Source organism: Camponotus vicinus, unplaced genomic scaffold (assembly GCF_025532165.1).
Source record: "Camponotus vicinus isolate PSW18456_S1 unplaced genomic scaffold, iyCamVici1.0 SCAF_1, whole genome shotgun sequence".
Lineage (NCBI taxonomy): Eukaryota > Metazoa > Arthropoda > Insecta > Hymenoptera > Formicidae > Camponotus > Camponotus vicinus.
The window spans coordinates 27,191,094-27,212,853 of NW_028141945.1; the positions used below are offsets into that span (position 1 = coordinate 27,191,094).

The 21,760-nt window shown below is 36.3% G+C and overlaps 2 protein-coding genes across 2 annotated transcripts; both read right to left on the reverse strand.

Moving 5' to 3' along the window:
• Positions 1 to 237: 237 nt before the first annotated feature.
• On the reverse strand, positions 238 to 2,286 carry LOC145965483 (uncharacterized). The gene has a single exon (XM_083089128.1). The coding sequence runs from the start codon at positions 2,284 to 2,286 to the stop codon at positions 238 to 240; it is 2,049 nt and encodes a 682-aa protein (XP_082945254.1).
• A 15,243-nt stretch (positions 2,287 to 17,529) lies between these two features.
• On the reverse strand, positions 17,530 to 19,578 carry LOC145965550 (uncharacterized). The gene has a single exon (XM_083089244.1). The coding sequence runs from the start codon at positions 19,576 to 19,578 to the stop codon at positions 17,530 to 17,532; it is 2,049 nt and encodes a 682-aa protein (XP_082945370.1).
• Between the last annotated feature and the right edge of the window lie 2,182 nt (positions 19,579 to 21,760).

Sequence of the window (21,760 nt, forward strand, 5' to 3'; positions counted from 1 at the left end):
AGGTTTTTAGTTATATAGGATAACTAGATAATATGAATATCGGCAAATTATATATAATATATATATAGTGATATGAATTTATAGTGAATATATGTAATATTTAAAAATTATATAAGATGATAAATTCTTGATGTTATACTACAAAGTAATATTTAAAATTTTTGTTGCGGGACGTAACACCTCCCCCCTAATAAGAACAAAATCCACTTGTTTTCGGAGGATTTTGGTCTAGGGAGATTAGATATCTTCATTTAAAGTGTTTAAGCGGTCTCTTAAGTTTGTATATGATGTAGGCATATTTACGTTCTTGGCGTTTTCCTCGTGGCAAGGTCTCATCGTCCTTGGAGGTTTGGCTGGAGGAAGTTGTTGAGTGACTACTTCCGGAGGCGCAGTGGGATCGATGTTGGAGGTTTGAAGGTTCGTTCCCCTGCCAGGTGATTGATCGTCTCGGTTATCACCTCCAGATTTCTTAGAAGATTCTCGTGCCAGATGGAGTAGCAAGTTTGCAAGAGAGCTCCACAGGGCTCCGATTAAATGAAGGCTGCAACCATATACAGTATGGAGAGCGTATCCATGGATGACGGTGTCGATAACAAGCTTGACTAAGCGGATGATCATGAAGATTCCGACAAGTCCTGCTGTGGCTGATCCAAAGTTTATGAATCCTTTCCAGATCCGTGAGGCTGTGCTTTCGACAATTTTATTTAGAGAATTTTCATCCAGCAAATTATATACTGAGATTCCTTCGGTGTTCATGGAGTGGCCAGTTAGTCCTCTAGCAACGGCATTGAGTAAAGCTGGCTTTTCGGCTGGGAACATAATATGATTTCTTAGCTTTTCTATGTCCTTTTCGGAGTAGATTCCACTGGTAGCTAAGGATCCCGGAGTGAGGTATCTCCAGGTTAGAGCAGCCATAGGTTTTAGCTGTTGAGGTGGTAGCTGTCTAACCTGAATACTAGGGGTGAGTTGGACCCATGTATCCTCGATTCTGTACAGCGTAGGAAGTTCTACACTGCATTCTCTTTCGTTACCGATTTTGGTGATGATTCTTGACTTGGGGGTAAGAAAGAGAGAATGATTGCGCACCGTGACAGGAAGTTCAGCATAACATTCCTCCGTTTTTCTGACCATTACTTCAACAGGGATACATTTGACTACTTGTACAGCTTCTCCTGTGGTAACAGCCATATATCCTGGTCCTTTCATTAATCGATAGGCAAATTCATCTGGTTGGAGTGTAGCGAAAGACAAGGCATTGGTAATCACTTGTCTTTCTAGTTCACATTTTTGCAAGATGACATTATTGTAAAGAGAAGTCATCTGTTGTTTGACGTGTTTTTCTATATACACGAACTTGGAGTTCATGTATGTAAAGATGTCAAGATTGTTGACTGGGATGGTTCCTCGATTAGCGAAGGTATTTCCTGGTTTTGCTTCCAGGATAAATAATTTCGGATGCTCGGTGCGTAAGAGAGTGTATCCGCATAGAGGCAATTCTGTAGTTTTCATTAAAGCGAAGGTGATTTCTTGTGTTACTAGGCTGTAGATGACTGGAGCGTTGACATCAGAGTGATCTTCGGAAATTTTATTTGCAGGTCCTTCGTAAAGAACATCGTATTGTTGGAAATTACAAGTAGTAGTGGGTATTGGTTTCCAATAAGTATGCCCATCGTCAGCGTCTAGGCAAAAGCTGTCAATGAGATCACATATAGTTCCAGATTTTAGTTTGATCTTCCCAGTGTTTAACTGTATGGGAACATAGGAAGATCTTAATGATATTTTTACAGCTGCTTGGACGACTACATCGTCCCATGTTCCATATGGATCATTGTATTGTGCTCCTTTGCAATATCCATCGACTTGTATACGGCCTACAAGAGTGATACTCCGATAGGTCGTCTGATTTGCTTTTATGCCGGCGACAAGATTGTTGTCTCCGAGTTTGATGGTTCCGTCTTGAAACATTCTCAAACATTGGGTGTATCCAGTCTCGTGTACATAATCGGCTCTTCCATTGTGAACAGCAGAGATATGTGAATGCATGCCGCAATGGTATATATTCCTGGATATTTCCACTTTACATTGTATGACTTCCGTATAGCTGTAGTCGGACAATTGCAATAGTTGAATATGAACATCGGTGGTATTGGGTTTTCGTATGTTCAAGTCACATTCGCCAACATCAAGTAAAGAGACAGCGGTGATATTGAGGTGTTGTCCTCCGCAATCGAATCCGATAAGAGCAGCGGTTTCGCATAAGAAGGTTATTAGGACTAAAGGCGTCATGGTGGTCTGAAATAATGATGATTTCAGTATATGTGGTAGCAGTATATATATATATTATGTTATATGATTACTTGAATGATCAATACAATTTTATGGATATTTAATAGTGAATAATTGTCGCTTAGCATATTGTGATTATAGTATAATTGTATAGACATATATATATAAGTGTATATATTTCCATGCAAAAAAAAAATTCTATATTTAAAAATTGAATACATAATAGGTATCTCTGTAGCATTGTTTTTAATATATATATATATATATATTGTTCGTAATTATATGGTATTATGTTTTATGTATATCTATTTATTATAATTCCCCTTTTTTGTTTCTTTTCCTTTATATATATATATTTGTTATTATTACTATGCACGTATATATATATATGTGTGTAACTATAGTTAATGGTTATAATTTGTGGATGCCTGTGCTAACTAGAGATACAATAAATGAGGCATCTGAATAAGTATGTACTGATTATATTACAATAATTTTTATATATTTTAGGTAGCAAAACAAGGACTGATATTTAAGAAGAAATTATTTCTTCCAAGACTTCCGGGTCATTTGGATCAATCCTTATTTCGGCCCGTCCATATTCTATTCTTAATGTGGAAGAGTCTACTGATATACCGACTAACTGTTTGTAAGTATTTTCTTCCTTTTTCTTTATAAATGAGGAAAATTGGTAATAAGCCTTAACACATTTCATACATTTGATAATTGGTCGGCTTTTATAACAATTTTGACCGCAAATACGACATTTTTGCAAGGGCACTGAGCCATATTGGAATGTATGAGAGTATCTTGTAAGAACTCTGTTATAATTTGTGGGGTTATAGCAATTTGTACAGATAAGGTAAGAGTTTGAGTCACTTAGAATATCGTGAGTTAATATAATGACACAGTTTACGCGAAAACTATTAAAAAATGAATCCTTTAAAAGCGGATGGATGGATGTTTTGGTTTTTAATGGCGGACACATTTTTTTCTCCCTTTTTTTTTTCTTTTTTTTAAGCGTATACCCCTTGTTGGTGAGTCCTGCAAAAAGCAAAAGCAGTTAGATTATTTATGTTTCTTCCATGGTTCCTCTCATATATTGCCCTTTCAAAGTAGGAAAATATGCATTCAGAACATTGAAAGATAGAGCGAGTGGTATCTAGAGGAGCTAGACAATATTCACATTTAGAGAAATTTATTTCACCGGAAGTTACCCAGTGGCATACTATCAGGTCAGGTTTAACTCGAAATTGACGAATTTTGCAACATGCACAACATATACGAACCGGGTTATGGTTCTTCTTAGTGTGTTTCTTATAGAATATTATTTTTTTACATTCTGCTTTGCAGATATTTGGGAAGTATTGTAACAAGTTATGGATGTCGTGATTGCAAGGCGTATTATTTACGTTGCTCATTATGGTTTAATCAACAATTCTTGTTTAATCGAAATTCTTGAGCTTGTTCTCCTTGTAAATAATATAGAAAACATCTCCTGCAGTCCGACAGGGGAGTTATGAGAGATAGTAATAAATTACACATATGACATCTAAAGCCATACAAAGAAGCTGGGGGAAAATATGTAACAATGTGGTATATTATGGGCTGAAGTTCTCTAGTTTCGAACATTTCACATGAACGACAGTAATACCGATCATTATGGGAGCAGATATATCCTTCTAATTCGACATGTAACAAGTGGGACAATGTGTCTAGGTCTTCTTCGGGTATTACATTTGGCAGGAAATCCATTTAATCAGATATTCTGCGAGATTCTCGTATACGTTCTCCTTCCAAATAGTATAAGAAACATCTCCTACAATCTATTATAGGAGTTACACTAGACACATTGCGAGCACATATGCAACATTTAGACACCGTGATGTCGGGGAAGGATTCAGATATACTATGGTAATTTATATAGTAAAGTTCATGGTCTGCTTGTGATTTGCACGAGACGCAGTAATACAGATTATGTCTTGAAGAAATATATCCGTTAAATTCTTCGTGTATTACATGGGATAAGGTATCAGCGTACTCAATAGGTTGCATTTTAATTTAAAAGATTTTAATTTGGGCTTTCATTCTCACTAATAGCAAGATTGGAAGAATTAGTGGCTCTAAATATTTCGGCAATGTTTCGTGTGCAGACAGAACAATTAGCTAAAGGCCTTATTATGGTTATGGGTCGCTGACAATATGAGCAGATAGTTCTGTAGGGATGTGGGGCAACAGATATAATGTGAGAATCCACTGGGAGAAAAAATCGAGAGTTACAAGTAGTATGCAGCATACAATAGCAGGCGCAACAATAGTGGCTATGGTTGTGCAAGTGAAGATACCCATGTAATTTAATACACACAGCATTGGGGGGTGTTTGAGACATTATTAAGCATTATTACACAGAGGTAGTATAAATAAGAGTTCAATGATATTCCTAATGCAGATAGAGCACTCATGCAAAGGTCTCAGAGTAGTAAGAGTTCGACGACAGTTGATACAGTGGGGTTCAACGTGGTGTGGTCCCAGAGAAAAGAAATGAGAAGATAATAGAGGAAGTTGAGATCTTAGTGAAGAAGATTGTACACCTTGATAACAAAGTTCACAGAAGTAGATATTCAGAATAGGATCACGGTATCCTCTAATTTTAATACAGCATACCGTGTTAATAAAAGACATGCCTTATGACATAGGGGTTCTATCATATACATTAAGAACTAAAGGATATTTAAAATCGTTGACATGAGTCGAAGTGCTATCGAGGAGACGTAATAATTCACTCGCAGTTAGGATACACGAGATGCAATTGTCTATGGATCTAGTCTTTATTACTGTAGTACCACAGATAGAGCAGCATTCGTCTCTAGCGACGTGACTGTTTATGAAGAAATGTCTCCTAAGACGTCGATACTGGCTTTGGATGATTTGTGTACGAATCCGAGAGTAACAGTTGCTGCACAAATTAGTGTCGTCATTCAAGCAGATGGCTCCTACTACGTGTGCACAGTGAGCGAATAGGAACGACTGTTTTACTTGATACAGGAGCGATGAATCCGGTCTGGGCTGGACTGGCTGCTTATGCCAGAGCATCTGTAACAGAATTATTTAAATTATTATTTCATCCTGGCTGACAGTGGGACTTTTTTATTTTATCTATGTGAACGATACGATTTTGGTTTCCAACTCTAAGTTTAATATTACTAGGGGGTAATAATTCGAGTACTTCATGTGGTCCTGTGTATTGGTCGGCGAACTTTCCCTTTCGCGGTTCTTTTAATAAAAACACGGCCATTCCTATTTGGAGTTGTTGCGGATTTAGATGGCGATCATAGTACGTCTTGCTCTTTTCCTTGGCACGTATAAGATTTAGCTGAGCTTGGATTTGTAGATCTCTTATTTTATTAAATAGATTCGTAATATATTCGTGATAAGTAGGTTCAATATTTTCTTCGATAATAGGATGCGCGGAAGGTAATCGAGCTATTCGCCCAAAAACCAGTTCATAAGGTGAATATTTGGTGCCTTCGTGCACGCTGGTGTTGTATGAGAACATTGCTAGTTTAATATATTTATCCCAGTTATCTTCTCTATCTATTTGTGTCTTTAAATATTCTGTTAACACATGATGTGAACGTTCTAGTGATCCATTTGATTGAGGATGATAAGCTGTAGTTTTAAAATGTTGTATATTAAATCTTTTCGTTAATTGTCGCATTAATGCTGACAAAAAGTTAGTTCCTTGATCCGTTAATATGGCGCGCGGTGCTCCATATATACAAATAAAGTCTTTTGTGAAAGTATCAGCTATTGTTAAAGAAGTAGCTTCTTGTAACGGTGAGGCAACAGAATATTTCGTTAATAAATCTTGCATGGTTAGTATGTATTGATGATTGTTCTCCGTGATGGGCAGAGGTCCCATAATGTCCAAAGAGACTTTATCAAAGGCCATCCCAGGCGTGTCGGTAATGACCATGGGTTGTTTAGTTTTTACTCTTGTTAATTTCTTTAATTGACATTCTCGGCAGGTTCTGATAAAATCCTGAATGTCTTTCTTCATTGTTTTCCAGCAATAGCGTGTTCTGATCCGATTATAGGTCTTAGTTACGCCTTTATGTCCGCCGTGGGCTGAGGCGTGATTTTCTAGAATTAAAGATTGACGTTTTTCGATTTCGGGTGTCTGGATTAAATTTAAGCATATGGTTATATTAACCGGTAGTTCTTGCAGGTATCTTTTAATTTGGTTGAATATGTATGACCATGGTAAATCGTCGAAGCGTTCGGTCTTGCTGAGACTTATCGAAGAAAGGTCGAGTTCGTGAATTACATCTACGAGAGAACGCAGGCAATTTTTTAGAGTTTGCGCTTCAATGAGAGTACGATTGTTTTGTTTAATAGGAAGAGCGATTAGCGTGTTGGTTTTCACGGTACATACTCTGGCTCTTTCGTAGGTTAGTCCCTCGTATTTGGGAAGTAATTCAGCTTCATGATATAGCTTTGCCCCGTTATCATAAGGTGTTCCGTTTAGATAAATGAATATTACATGGTTGTCCTTTTGTTTCAGTATATTATCTCTGACTTCCCGTATTTGAGCACGACTCCATGGTGGAGGTTCAGGGGGTTGTTGTTGGTGAGGTACGACATCAGAGTCTAATATCTCCGTATAATCGGAGTCTTCTTCGGAATCCGAGACTTCCTCAATGGTAACTCCATTGTCATCATCTTCTCGTTCGGTGGAATGATTTTGATAATTTTCTGTTGGTTGGCGTTCTGGGGGAGCCGAGATCTCAGCGAATTTTTGATGGATTCCCAGGTCTTCCTGATTAGGTCTTGCATTCTGACCTTCGGGTGTGTTAGATTTTCCCTGCGGTCTTTGAGGTCTATATGAAAATATTGATTCATCAGATGAGTATTCCTCTTCATCGATGAGGAATAATGGAAGAGCCATGTTAACGGGTGGGTTCCTAGATAAGGCATCAGCGTTATGATTCAAGGTTCCCTTTTTATAGCGTATTTCATATTGATATTCTGATATTTTAGTTCTCCATTTCCATAGTCTTGATGAGGGATCTTTAATGGAATGCAACCATACTAGTGGTTTATGATCCGTTACAATAATGAAAGTTCTTCCGTATAAATATGGCCTAAAGTGATTTACGCAATAAATGATGGCTAAACATTCTTTCTCTATGGTTGAATAATTTTGCTCGGCGGGATTTAAAATACGAGAGGTGTAGGCAACGGGTAAATCTTTCCCTATTATTCCCTGACTGAGCACTCCTCCAACCGCATATCCAGATGCGTCGGTAGTTAAAACGAATGGTCTAGTAAAGTCGGGGTATTGTAAAATAGGCTCGGAACATAGTGAATTTCTTAGAATATCGAAGGCTTCTGTTTGCTTTGCCGTCCATTCAAATTTCTTATCCTTTTTTAAGAGGTCGGTTAATGGTTTAGCGACTTTGGAAAAATTGGGAATAAATCTTCTATAATATCCGGCTAGTCCTAGGAATTGTTTGATGTTTTTCGGATTCTTCGGAGTAGGAAAATTCATTATAGCTTTTACCTTAGCGGGGTCAGGTTTGACTCCATCGGATCCAATTATATGTCCTAGATACATAACTTCACGTCGTAAAAATTCGCATTTATCTGGTTGTAATTTTAAATTTGCAGCTCTTAATCTCTGCATTAATTTTTCGAACTTGCTTTCGTGTTCTTGCAATGATCGTGCATAGACGACAATATCATCCATATAAACAAATAATTCATTTCCCTGAAGTCCGGATAGAACGTTATCCATCAACCTTTGAAAAGTTGCAGGAGCATTTTTTAATCCGAATGGCATTCTTTTGAATTGGTAATGTCCGTAAGGCGTAGAGAAGGCAGTTTTATGAGCGTCTTTTGATGTCATTGGTATTTGATGGAAACCGGAAGCTAGGTCCAGTACCGAACAATATTTAGCAGATCCGAGTTGATCCAATATGTCCGTTATGTTCGGAAGAGGATAGGCATCGCCTATCGTTTTTTCATTAAGGTTTCGATAGTCGATAACCATTCGCCATCTTTTATTCCCTAAGGAATCTGGCTTTTTCGGAACTATCCATAAAGGAGAGTTGTAAGGAGAGGTAGAAGGTTCAATTAAATCTGAGGACAGCAATTCATTTACTTGTCTATTAATTTCTTCCTTATGTATAGGAGGAAATCTATATTGTTTCGTGTGGACAGGCATTTCGTTAATAGTAGGAATAGAATGTTGAGCGGCGTTTGTCGCTTGGAGATGTTCACCGGGTAAGTGAAATCTATCGGAGTGTTTGAAGACTAGTAGTCGAACATTTTCTGACTCCTCGGAATTCAGATGTTCAAGACGTAGAAGATTTATGACATCAACAGTTCTATCTGTTGGTGTTGGTAATGCCTGGTTAAAATAAATGGGATTATCTATGGCTTTGACGAGCTCCACTCGGGGTTCGTCTAGTCCAGCGAGATTGTTGGAGTTAGAAGTTCGGATTAATCCCCTGGGAAGCCCTTGGGTTCCGGTGGGGTCATTACTTGTCTCGCAAGTATCGTATTCTTGTAATTCGACAGTTGGAATGTTAAAGATTAATTCTTCCTCGGAAGTGTTAAATATGGGCATATAAGCTTTTCCGTTATTGTTAACAACGATGGCCTCTCCGAAATATATGCCTTTGGCAGGCGTGTGGCGATGTATGTATCCGATTTGCCTTTCTGGATTAGAGATATAAAAAGAACAGGGAGTTACGGTCCTTTCCTTAAGACGTATGGCATTTGAATTCGTAAAAGGAATTTTCGTATCCTCATACTGCATAAAATTATCCTTGTAGTTTACTATGACGGCCTGTTCCCTCAGGAACTTATTGCCTAGAATTCCATCTTGTGAAAATGCTATTGAGTCAGATATGACGTAAAATTCGGACAGTTTTCCGAGAATAGATATGGAAACAGCTCCCAATGTAACGATAGTTTCAGAGGCGATTCCTTGTAAAGCTAGAGGATTAGATTTGTCGAGAGTAACGTGCGGATTTAAGCATTTTTGTTTAATGAGGTTCAATCCAGATCCAGAATCAATCATAAATTTGCAGTTTGTTATTAGATCTGGAGAAAATAACGTTACTGTGGGCAATTCCGTGGATTGTTGTTTGTCATTTATTTGGCAGATTCGGAGGTTTGTGCGAGAGTTCCTTGTGGTGTTATCACATTGACTTTCTCTTGAATGTGGTAAGTCGGACGTCCTGTTTGCAGGTCGTTCCGGCGGACGTCGGTTCTCAGCGGAACGCCTTGCGCGTTTCCCGAAGTACCGGGTTGGGTTGCTTCCAAGGTTCTTTTGTAGGCGAGCTTTCGGCATTCCTCTATGAGGTGTCCAGGAGTTTTACAATAGCGACAGATTTTGGTCTGATAACTTTGTTGAGGCTGTCCAGCAATTAATTTAACTGGTGATGCGGGGAAAGGTGGTTGCGAGGTTGTATGTCCATTGTTGGGATGGTAACGGTTGTTAGTGTTGTTGCTCATAGGATTTTGGCGAGCTGCATTGCTGACGTTATTGGGGAGGTCAGCACGGGGTTGAAAATTCGGGCGGAAGAGAGTTCGCTTCCGAATGTTCTCGGCTTCAATGGTTTTATATAATTGTATGGCTGTGCTAATGCTCTCCTCAAAGGTTCTCGGATGTTCAAGCTTTACGCGTACTAGCAAGTCGGGTGGAAGCCCGTTGATGAAACTATTCATGGTAGTTGCTTCAATGGCATCTTTGCTTCGTTCTCCTATATTTCCGGCCAAATCAGATTCTCCATCTATAATTGCAGTACGTATTTCCTGCACTCTGCTTATATAATCGAAAATATTCTCATTTTGTTTCATATATATGTTAGCTAGTTCTCCTCGGTATTGATCAACTGACTTATTTGGACCAAAAATGAGCTTTAACCGTTTTGTTAGTTCAAAGACGGTGTGACATTCTACTCCTTCTATAGCAGAATACGCATGTCCTTGCAGCTTGTTAATGATAAGCTGCACTAAATGATATTCGTGATATGCAGGTATTAAATCGAGAGCGCGTTCACAAATTTTACTGAAATGGAAAACTGACATTTTGTGGCCATCGAATTTAGGTATTGTGTCGATAGCATCTTTAAGGCGTATCGGGGAAGGTTGATCCATGATGTCAAAATGTTGGGATGTCGGTTGAGAAAATATTCGTTCTTCACGTGGAATATGTCCTTCTTCCTTTTGCGAGGTTTCTAAATTCATGAGCCTTGAATTGATCCTTTCAATATAATTGGTAATTGTTTGCATAGAAGCCATTAGTTGCTCTACAGCTGGCTGTTCTTGAGCTCCAGCCATTTCTTTTCGACTTATTTCTTCTTGCATTTTCGTAAGGTGTTCGTTTTTGGCTTGCAAGGCTTCAGCTTGTTCCTTTAATTGTCTCTCCTTTTCATTTATCTTTTGCATGAGGATTTCTGTTTCTTCTGCTGTATATTGTTTTCTCGTAGCCCCTGTGGCTACAGAGCTCGACGAGCTTGATCGAGTCTGCATAATGGATTTAAATACTTTATAAAAATTTATTCGTCAAACACTTAATGTTCTCTCAGAAGCTTAGATCCTTTTTGGCAAATCCCACCGCTGCCACCAAAAAATATATTGTTACGTCCTATTTTAGCGTTTATTCAACGACTCTGCAGGGCTTACCGTGCATGGACGAACAAGGTTGTATCTCTCAATTTCTTTTTCAGGGCAACCTGCTAGGCCGGCTATACCCTGGGACGCCGAGAGATTCAGGATCTTGTTAACGCTTCTTATTAGAGATAAATCAAGGTTGACAAATAAATAAATGGATTTGTATCATAATTTTCTATTTCTTTTTATTTCATTCCCTTATCCATATACATTAGATGCAGATATAATAATAATTTTTCCGTTGATATTAATGTTATATTAATTTTATAGGTCTACAATAGTATCGAGGAATTCCTCGCTGCTCAAATAGTCGAGGAGTTGATTTACCTCAAAGTCTGTAAAACTCTCGTCGCTCGGAGAGATGTCTATGAGCTCAAAACCTGCTTCTCCAAAAGCAAGCGGAGAAGAATTCGGGGTAAAAGGGCCTGAGAATGAGTCAGGAGTTCGTGGAGGGCTCGGCGGCGGTGAAGTCTGGACTTGTTGGTCCCTTGTCGCAGGGATTTCTCCGTTGCGCTCCCAGGCGCGGAGCAGTCCTAGCGGGATCCCGTTCGTAGGATTGTTTAAATCGACAATTATTGTCGATGCGTCGCTTGAGCTGTCTGAATGGGTTGTTTCAGTAATGTCTTCCTCCTCAGCTTCCTCGCCAGCTGATATCGCTGGGCTGTTGTCGTTGTCGCTGATTTCTGGGTTAAATTCAGGGGGTAAGGGGGCGAAGGACAGATCGAAGAGGGTATCTTCGCGATCGTTGGCGGCGTGTACAATATTAGGAGGGATATTATCCCTGTCTACAAATAATTGTCGTACAACGGAGGGACGATCTCGGCGCAATCGTTGTCTATATATTTCTCGGCGAGCTACGCCTGCGTTTCGCAGAGGGAATTCGCGACGAGTTATGGGATCTGGACGGCGGGTGTTGACCATCTATTAATACGAAAAAGGTTCGAAATCCGATATGATATAATATTTCAATTAATTTTCCCGAAAATTATTATTATTACTTACGATGTCGCAAGAAAAAAGGGGTCACCTGTCAAAAATGAAAGTATCGTTTGAATAATATGTCACACACACGCATATGCACAGTGGAAGAGAAAGTAGATGATTAAATAAGTTTTTTTTTTATTTCTCTCTCTGGATACTAAATTGTGATTTGAAAATCATTAATAAATTTTCGTTGTTAATCATGCCTTTATATTTCAAATTGTGTGTATAAACATAAAGTAAGAAGAGGGTTATAGGATATGTCATTGAAATGACAGATTATCAATGCAGCTGGCTCAGTATATTATAAAATTTTCATATAAGCCTCAGCCAGTGTATCGTTACTAATCTCTGGGATGGATCTCGTATCTTGAAGTCAAGGCTAGATTCAACCTGACGTGATTTACGTCAGGCAGCTCCAAAATTAAAGGACAACTTCCATCATCAGTGACGCAGCTTCAGGATAATTGTCGATTAACCGGGCTTGAGTTGTATCTTTGCCTAATCAAACGTCGATGTGACAGGAGGCCGCTAATTTTTTATTTGCCTCACCAGCACCAAGTCAAAAGGAGACCTCTATCATTGGAATATGTTCCTCAAGATAATTGCCTTTTCACTGTGCTTAAATTAGTTTGTCCTGCTGAAGCAGGTTCTTACTAATTACTGTCAATCGAGTCGTCTTATCAAAGAGATAGGTCCCATGAAAGACTTCCAATTCGAAGTATGATTTAAATAAATGGTGTGTATGGGTGTGGGAATATGAATGGTTGAAGGTAAGAATTAAAAATATAGAAAATGACAGTCAAGTAGCATGCGACTGTGTAGGTTATTAATCATTAATAAGTACTAGGAAGCAAAGAAAATTTTAATTGGGTTAAGATGTCCTTACCAGATGATGAAGTTCTTGATGTGTAAGGATGACTGCTCTCCGTCGGAGACCGATTGCCTCGGCGAGGTCCCTGAAGAGAGGTCAGGAGCCGTTGAAGAATAACTGGCAGAAGACCGAAGTTGAATTTGAAATTCACTTTTATTTTAAAGTATACTCGAGTACAATATTTAACGGCTCTAAGATGCTTCCTTCCTTGTAGAGAGCTGGTGGTCAGATGATAGGTGATGTTGTCTCAAGAGCGTCGGGTCAAATGCACGGAAGACTGAGTTGCGCTCCCTGAGGTATCCTCTGATCCCTACTTTGTTCCAGGAGTCAGTGGTAGGGGAACGGGAGCTCTAAGCGTAGGTTGCTTGGCTGCTATTTGCTGCTCTAGCTGCCCTTCCTTTTGGCGCATGTTGTGACGTAGGAGTTGCGCTTTTGCGTGGAGGGGGAATGGGCTATCCGTGCGTTGGTTTGTTAAAATTTTACAATAGTTTTTAGCTACCAGAATTCTTGTTATTTGTATACATTTTCTAATGTAGAATCTTAGATCTCCTTTAGGAAATGCGAAAGAAATGTGAACGGTTCTTCTAGCATGCTCCGTTCAAAAGCTGTCTTAAAATTCCGCTTATAATAAATTTTTTATAATTAGTAAATTCTGGTGTCATAAACTATTATAATTACAATCATTTTATAATACACATATAGATATATATATATATGTGTGTGGATATATATATATATAGTAGCTTAACATAGAAGAAATAATTGTTAATAATAATTAGGTGGTATAGAAGTGTTCTAATTATTACGGTTCGATATATCGAATTAATTCTGTTGTAGCGGATGGCCGTAATACCAGGCGGTCGTGCCGGGTCTATTATCTTATCGCTAAATGAGCCCATGTACAACTGTACTGAATGAAGCTCGGAGGATCGCTTATCTCTTGGTGAATAATTTTATTCTTATTATTTTATAGGACGATTTAATAATTTTGCTTGCAACAATTCATGTAGCTCTGCTACTTACTATGTAGGATATATACATATATATATATATTGGTTGTAAGATTTTATAGTTATAGTTTTTTATTGTCTTGTCAAAATTTATTTTATAATAATTTAGTGTGTATTAATATTTTCATGTCAAAAAAAATAAGAGTTTATTTGAACCTTATTACTTCTTAATTTTTATTAAACATCCAGGCTCATTTGGCGTATGATTATATATATATATATATATTCTTTTAACAATTTTATAATCTTATGAATATTGCGTTCGCAATAAAAAGTGCTTCTTATAATATTCGATTATTCTCGAGTCCTCTTTGTCTCTAGACTCGGGCGCGTATGTTGAGACATAGTGGAAGATAAGATTATTGGCACGCGCCAACCGATAACGCACTGCGTTCGGCTTAGCCTTAGCCTTTGGCACATATAAGAAGATTTATAATTTAGCTCGATTATTCGTACGTACTAAACCATGTTTTACTAAATTTTATAAGATTGTACATTTGTTGGATTTCAATTTTATGTTCTAATCCTTTTAATTTATTTTGACATATCTTTTACGTCGTTAAATTTATGTTTTATTGTCGGTTATATTGTTCTTATAATTCGCCTTTTAAATTTCGTATGTATATGTGTAACGTATTCTCCTACGATTTACAACTTAATAACTTAGTAAAACATATTACAATATATATTTATTAATAACCATGCGTGTTAATGGTCAAAGCAAAAAGGTCGGTCCGAAATTTATTTCACGCCTTGATTTTAAAAGAATATTATTTCTAAGTCTCCTTGGTCTGAAGTCTAGTGCATGAACGCCGTAAGTATCAAGGGAGATAAGATACATTGACGCGTGTCAGTAGATAACGCACCGCACATCCTTAGCCTTGACCGCCTGACCGACTTATTAATTCACGCATATAAAATTATATTTTATTCGCATTTACCTATAGTTTTAGGTTTGTCGTTAATAAAGAAAGAAAATTATTGTATTTAGGTAGCTAGAGTACATATGCTTGTATGAATAATTAAAAGTATATAAGAATATATTTCATGTTTTTTATGACTACAAATTTTGTGTGTCCAACTCACCTTGTTATTTTTATTAATGATTATATATATATATATTAATAACAAGGGTGATAAGTTGGTCTGAGCTTGTTTCGCGATTTAATTCTCATTAATTCTTGCATACGGGATTACGTATAGCGCTGTCTCTCTCGCTCGCGCGGGCCGCCCGATAGTTCGGTCTCTCTCACTTTCACGTACTACCTATTGAGGTCTCACGTATAAGTCTCGATCGGTTTAACCATTCGATTATGCTTTATTATATGTTAGAGAAGGCTTAGTAAGTATTGTTGGCGTTATTATTTACTATTAATCGATTTATTAAAATATGATTTTCCTTTATGTAGGTTTTTATATATGTATATATATATACATATAATTGGAAAGGCACAAGCCTATGGGTTTTCCGTAGATAATGGGTGTACGAAGTGAGCCTCTTTTAATTATTCAATAGGGCTGCCACGCAAAACATCTATACGGTAAGTATATTTGTTTATATATGTATATATATGAATTTTTATATTTGTAATTGAGTAATGTATTTTGAATATGAATTCACGTGTAGGTTATTGTTGAAATGTATTTCTAAGGAAATTTTACTAATAAATATATTTTATTTTTCTGTATAGCGTGTTCGTTAGGTGATGAAAATACTGAGACACCCGGTGGACAACCGAGTGAGGCTATGTTTATAGGGTGACTTATTATTCTGCATGCAGAAAGAGTTATGTATAAAAATTTTATTCTTACTGAATTTTTCCTTTTGTAGTTATTATTTAATTTAATATATTTGTTGTTAAAATTGAGTGTATTAATATTTGATTTATCATACTTATTTTACTATTTGATTTTCTTCATTACTATAGGATTATACACATCTGTAAAATATTATACCTTTTTAATTACATTAATACATTAGTTTTGATTAACTAAAAATTTTTATAATGATAATAGATTTCGTATGGATTAATGTTTTTATGTATTTTATGTCAAGTTAATTTTTCATACGGCCAAATATTATTGGATTGTTATTTTCAGCTGCTAGGACTTGGAATTCTTGCTACTTATTTATGACGAACTGTCTTATATCGTTAGGAAGAGGATATATATATATATATATATATATATATATATATATATATTTATATAGGGTTATAAAAAGTGTGTAAGTATGAATTATATTTTAAATGGGTTACTCAATAATCTTTATAGTAACTCTTCTTATACTTTTATTATAATTTTCAGATATCAAGACTCTGAGAAAAATTACTTTCTAATAGTGAATATATATATATATAGTATTTTAAGCTTTGTGCCGACAAAGTGTCGATTTTTAATAGTTTAAAACGAGCAACAAATTCTTTGAGTTACTTTTCTCTTGTACAAATGAATTTCATCGTTTGCAGATACTTATGATATGTTGGTTCTAATTAGATAATGTAATTTTTACAAAATGTTTTTACACTGTTTTGGAGCACAAAATTAATTTTATAAATTTTCTTTTATTATTGATAATTTTTTATTAATCTTTTATATTAATATTCCTTCTGTTTAGACTTGCTTTCAGGATATTTGTTGGCATTTTTGCCAACAGGTTATGTCTCGATTCATCCAAATATTAATTTAATTATATTTCTCCCAGGTTTCAAAATTTGCAATAGCCGCATCCCACTTACGGCAGTCCAGTTACATCGTCCATCGAAGTGATCCGTATAGGGCGATAAGATCAATCGTTAAAAGATTTTAGGTAAGTATTATTTTATAATTAAAAGTGTTTTTACTTAGTCTTTAAATAAATTGTTTCTAACATTATTTTATAATTTCCAGGAGAAGGGTTATGTTTTATGAGGTGCTTGATTGGTCCATAAATATTTCTGTATATTATTGTAAAGGGAATTTTATGGGATTTTACAGTGTAGTAAGTATATGTACTTATATGAACGTATTTTCCGTTACGATATTTTTGCTCTAACAATATAAATTGCTTGAATTTAAAAATAGAATTTTAAATTGTCTTCTTTTTGACTAAAGGAATTAATTATTATAGTGTTTTATATAACAGTTATGTTCACTTTTCTGTAATTAATTTAAAATGTATAATTATTTTGCATGCATGATTACTGCAGGTGTAATATAGTATATTTTCCTAGATTTTTGGTTACATATATATATATTAATAGATATTTGAAATGATAAATTTTCTGCTAACTTTCATATAATGATTTATATGAATTTTGTCGCGAACGCTTTTAACACAGTTTGCATTATTCAAAATAATTTTAATAACACGATTTCAAATCTATTTCTTTCCTGAATAAAGTTGAAATATATTAATTTTATTCGATTAACATATTTCTGTAAATCCAGCTATTCGGTTAGCACTGGTAGTTTACTAGGTTTTTAGTTATATAGGATAACTAGATAATATGAATATCGGCAAATTATATATAATATATATATAGTGATATGAATTTATAGTGAATATATGTAATATTTAAAAATTATATAAGATGATAAATTCTTGATGTTATACTACAAAGTAATATTTAAAATTTTTGTTGCGGGACGTAACACCTCCCCCCTAATAAGAACAAAATCCACTTGTTTTCGGAGGATTTTGGTCTAGGGAGATTAGATATCTTCATTTAAAGTGTTTAAGCGGTCTCTTAAGTTTGTATATGATGTAGGCATATTTACGTTCTTGGCGTTTTCCTCGTGGCAAGGTCTCATCGTCCTTGGAGGTTTGGCTGGAGGAAGTTGTTGAGTGACTACTTCCGGAGGCGCAGTGGGATCGATGTTGGAGGTTTGAAGGTTCGTTCCCCTGCCAGGTGATTGATCGTCTCGGTTATCACCTCCAGATTTCTTAGAAGATTCTCGTGCCAGATGGAGTAGCAAGTTTGCAAGAGAGCTCCACAGGGCTCCGATTAAATGAAGGCTGCAACCATATACAGTATGGAGAGCGTATCCATGGATGACGGTGTCGATAACAAGCTTGACTAAGCGGATGATCATGAAGATTCCGACAAGTCCTGCTGTGGCTGATCCAAAGTTTATGAATCCTTTCCAGATCCGTGAGGCTGTGCTTTCGACAATTTTATTTAGAGAATTTTCATCCAGCAAATTATATACTGAGATTCCTTCGGTGTTCATGGAGTGGCCAGTTAGTCCTCTAGCAACGGCATTGAGTAAAGCTGGCTTTTCGGCTGGGAACATAATATGATTTCTTAGCTTTTCTATGTCCTTTTCGGAGTAGATTCCACTGGTAGCTAAGGATCCCGGAGTGAGGTATCTCCAGGTTAGAGCAGCCATAGGTTTTAGCTGTTGAGGTGGTAGCTGTCTAACCTGAATACTAGGGGTGAGTTGGACCCATGTATCCTCGATTCTGTACAGCGTAGGAAGTTCTACACTGCATTCTCTTTCGTTACCGATTTTGGTGATGATTCTTGACTTGGGGGTAAGAAAGAGAGAATGATTGCGCACCGTGACAGGAAGTTCAGCATAACATTCCTCCGTTTTTCTGACCATTACTTCAACAGGGATACATTTGACTACTTGTACAGCTTCTCCTGTGGTAACAGCCATATATCCTGGTCCTTTCATTAATCGATAGGCAAATTCATCTGGTTGGAGTGTAGCGAAAGACAAGGCATTGGTAATCACTTGTCTTTCTAGTTCACATTTTTGCAAGATGACATTATTGTAAAGAGAAGTCATCTGTTGTTTGACGTGTTTTTCTATATACACGAACTTGGAGTTCATGTATGTAAAGATGTCAAGATTGTTGACTGGGATGGTTCCTCGATTAGCGAAGGTATTTCCTGGTTTTGCTTCCAGGATAAATAATTTCGGATGCTCGGTGCGTAAGAGAGTGTATCCGCATAGAGGCAATTCTGTAGTTTTCATTAAAGCGAAGGTGATTTCTTGTGTTACTAGGCTGTAGATGACTGGAGCGTTGACATCAGAGTGATCTTCGGAAATTTTATTTGCAGGTCCTTCGTAAAGAACATCGTATTGTTGGAAATTACAAGTAGTAGTGGGTATTGGTTTCCAATAAGTATGCCCATCGTCAGCGTCTAGGCAAAAGCTGTCAATGAGATCACATATAGTTCCAGATTTTAGTTTGATCTTCCCAGTGTTTAACTGTATGGGAACATAGGAAGATCTTAATGATATTTTTACAGCTGCTTGGACGACTACATCGTCCCATGTTCCATATGGATCATTGTATTGTGCTCCTTTGCAATATCCATCGACTTGTATACGGCCTACAAGAGTGATACTCCGATAGGTCGTCTGATTTGCTTTTATGCCGGCGACAAGATTGTTGTCTCCGAGTTTGATGGTTCCGTCTTGAAACATTCTCAAACATTGGGTGTATCCAGTCTCGTGTACATAATCGGCTCTTCCATTGTGAACAGCAGAGATATGTGAATGCATGCCGCAATGGTATATATTCCTGGATATTTCCACTTTACATTGTATGACTTCCGTATAGCTGTAGTCGGACAATTGCAATAGTTGAATATGAACATCGGTGGTATTGGGTTTTCGTATGTTCAAGTCACATTCGCCAACATCAAGTAAAGAGACAGCGGTGATATTGAGGTGTTGTCCTCCGCAATCGAATCCGATAAGAGCAGCGGTTTCGCATAAGAAGGTTATTAGGACTAAAGGCGTCATGGTGGTCTGAAATAATGATGATTTCAGTATATGTGGTAGCAGTATATATATATATTATGTTATATGATTACTTGAATGATCAATACAATTTTATGGATATTTAATAGTGAATAATTGTCGCTTAGCATATTGTGATTATAGTATAATTGTATAGACATATATATATAAGTGTATATATTTCCATGCAAAAAAAAAATTCTATATTTAAAAATTGAATACATAATAGGTATCTCTGTAGCATTGTTTTTAATATATATATATATATATATTGTTCGTAATTATATGGTATTATGTTTTATGTATATCTATTTATTATAATTCCCCTTTTTTGTTTCTTTTCCTTTATATATATATATTTGTTATTATTACTATGCACGTATATATATATATGTGTGTAACTATAGTTAATGGTTATAATTTGTGGATGCCTGTGCTAACTAGAGATACAATAAATGAGGCATCTGAATAAGTATGTACTGATTATATTACAATAATTTTTATATATTTTAGGTAGCAAAACAAGGACTGATATTTAAGAAGAAATTATTTCTTCCAAGACTTCCGGGTCATTTGGATCAATCCTTATTTCGGCCCGTCCATATTCTATTCTTAATGTGGAAGAGTCTACTGATATACCGACTAACTGTTTGTAAGTATTTTCTTCCTTTTTCTTTATAAATGAGGAAAATTGGTAATAAGCCTTAACACATTTCATACATTTGATAATTGGTCGGCTTTTATAACAATTTTGACCGCAAATACGACATTTTTGCAAGGGCACTGAGCCATATTGGAATGTATGAGAGTATCTTGTAAGAACTCTGTTATAATTTGTGGGGTTATAGCAATTTGTACAGATAAGGTAAGAGTTTGAGTCACTTAGAATATCGTGAGTTAATATAATGACACAGTTTACGCGAAAACTATTAAAAAATGAATCCTTTAAAAGCGGATGGATGGATGTTTTGGTTTTTAATGGCGGACACATTTTTTTCTCCCTTTTTTTTTTCTTTTTTTTAAGCGTATACCCCTTGTTGGTGAGTCCTGCAAAAAGCAAAAGCAGTTAGATTATTTATGTTTCTTCCATGGTTCCTCTCATATATTGCCCTTTCAAAGTAGGAAAATATGCATTCAGAACATTGAAAGATAGAGCGAGTGGTATCTAGAGGAGCTAGACAATATTCACATTTAGAGAAATTTATTTCACCGGAAGTTACCCAGTGGCATACTATCAGGTCAGGTTTAACTCGAAATTGACGAATTTTGCAACATGCACAACATATACGAACCGGGTTATGGTTCTTCTTAGTGTGTTTCTTATAGAATATTATTTTTTTACATTCTGCTTTGCAGATATTTGGGAAGTATTGTAACAAGTTATGGATGTCGTGATTGCAAGGCGTATTATTTACGTTGCTCATTATGGTTTAATCAACAATTCTTGTTTAATCGAAATTCTTGAGCTTGTTCTCCTTGTAAATAATATAGAAAACATCTCCTGCAGTCCGACAGGGGAGTTATGAGAGATAGTAATAAATTACACATATGACATCTAAAGCCATACAAAGAAGCTGGGGGAAAATATGTAACAATGTGGTATATTATGGGCTGAAGTTCTCTAGTTTCGAACATTTCACATGAACGACAGTAATACCGATCATTATGGGAGCAGATATATCCTTCTAATTCGACATGTAACAAGTGGGACAATGTGTCTAGGTCTTCTTCGGGTATTACATTTGGCAGGAAATCCATTTAATCAGATATTCTGCGAGATTCTCGTATACGTTCTCCTTCCAAATAGTATAAGAAACATCTCCTACAATCTATTATAGGAGTTACACTAGACACATTGCGAGCACATATGCAACATTTAGACACCGTGATGTCGGGGAAGGATTCAGATATACTATGGTAATTTATATAGTAAAGTTCATGGTCTGCTTGTGATTTGCACGAGACGCAGTAATACAGATTATGTCTTGAAGAAATATATCCGTTAAATTCTTCGTGTATTACATGGGATAAGGTATCAGCGTACTCAATAGGTTGCATTTTAATTTAAAAGATTTTAATTTGGGCTTTCATTCTCACTAATAGCAAGATTGGAAGAATTAGTGGCTCTAAATATTTCGGCAATGTTTCGTGTGCAGACAGAACAATTAGCTAAAGGCCTTATTAT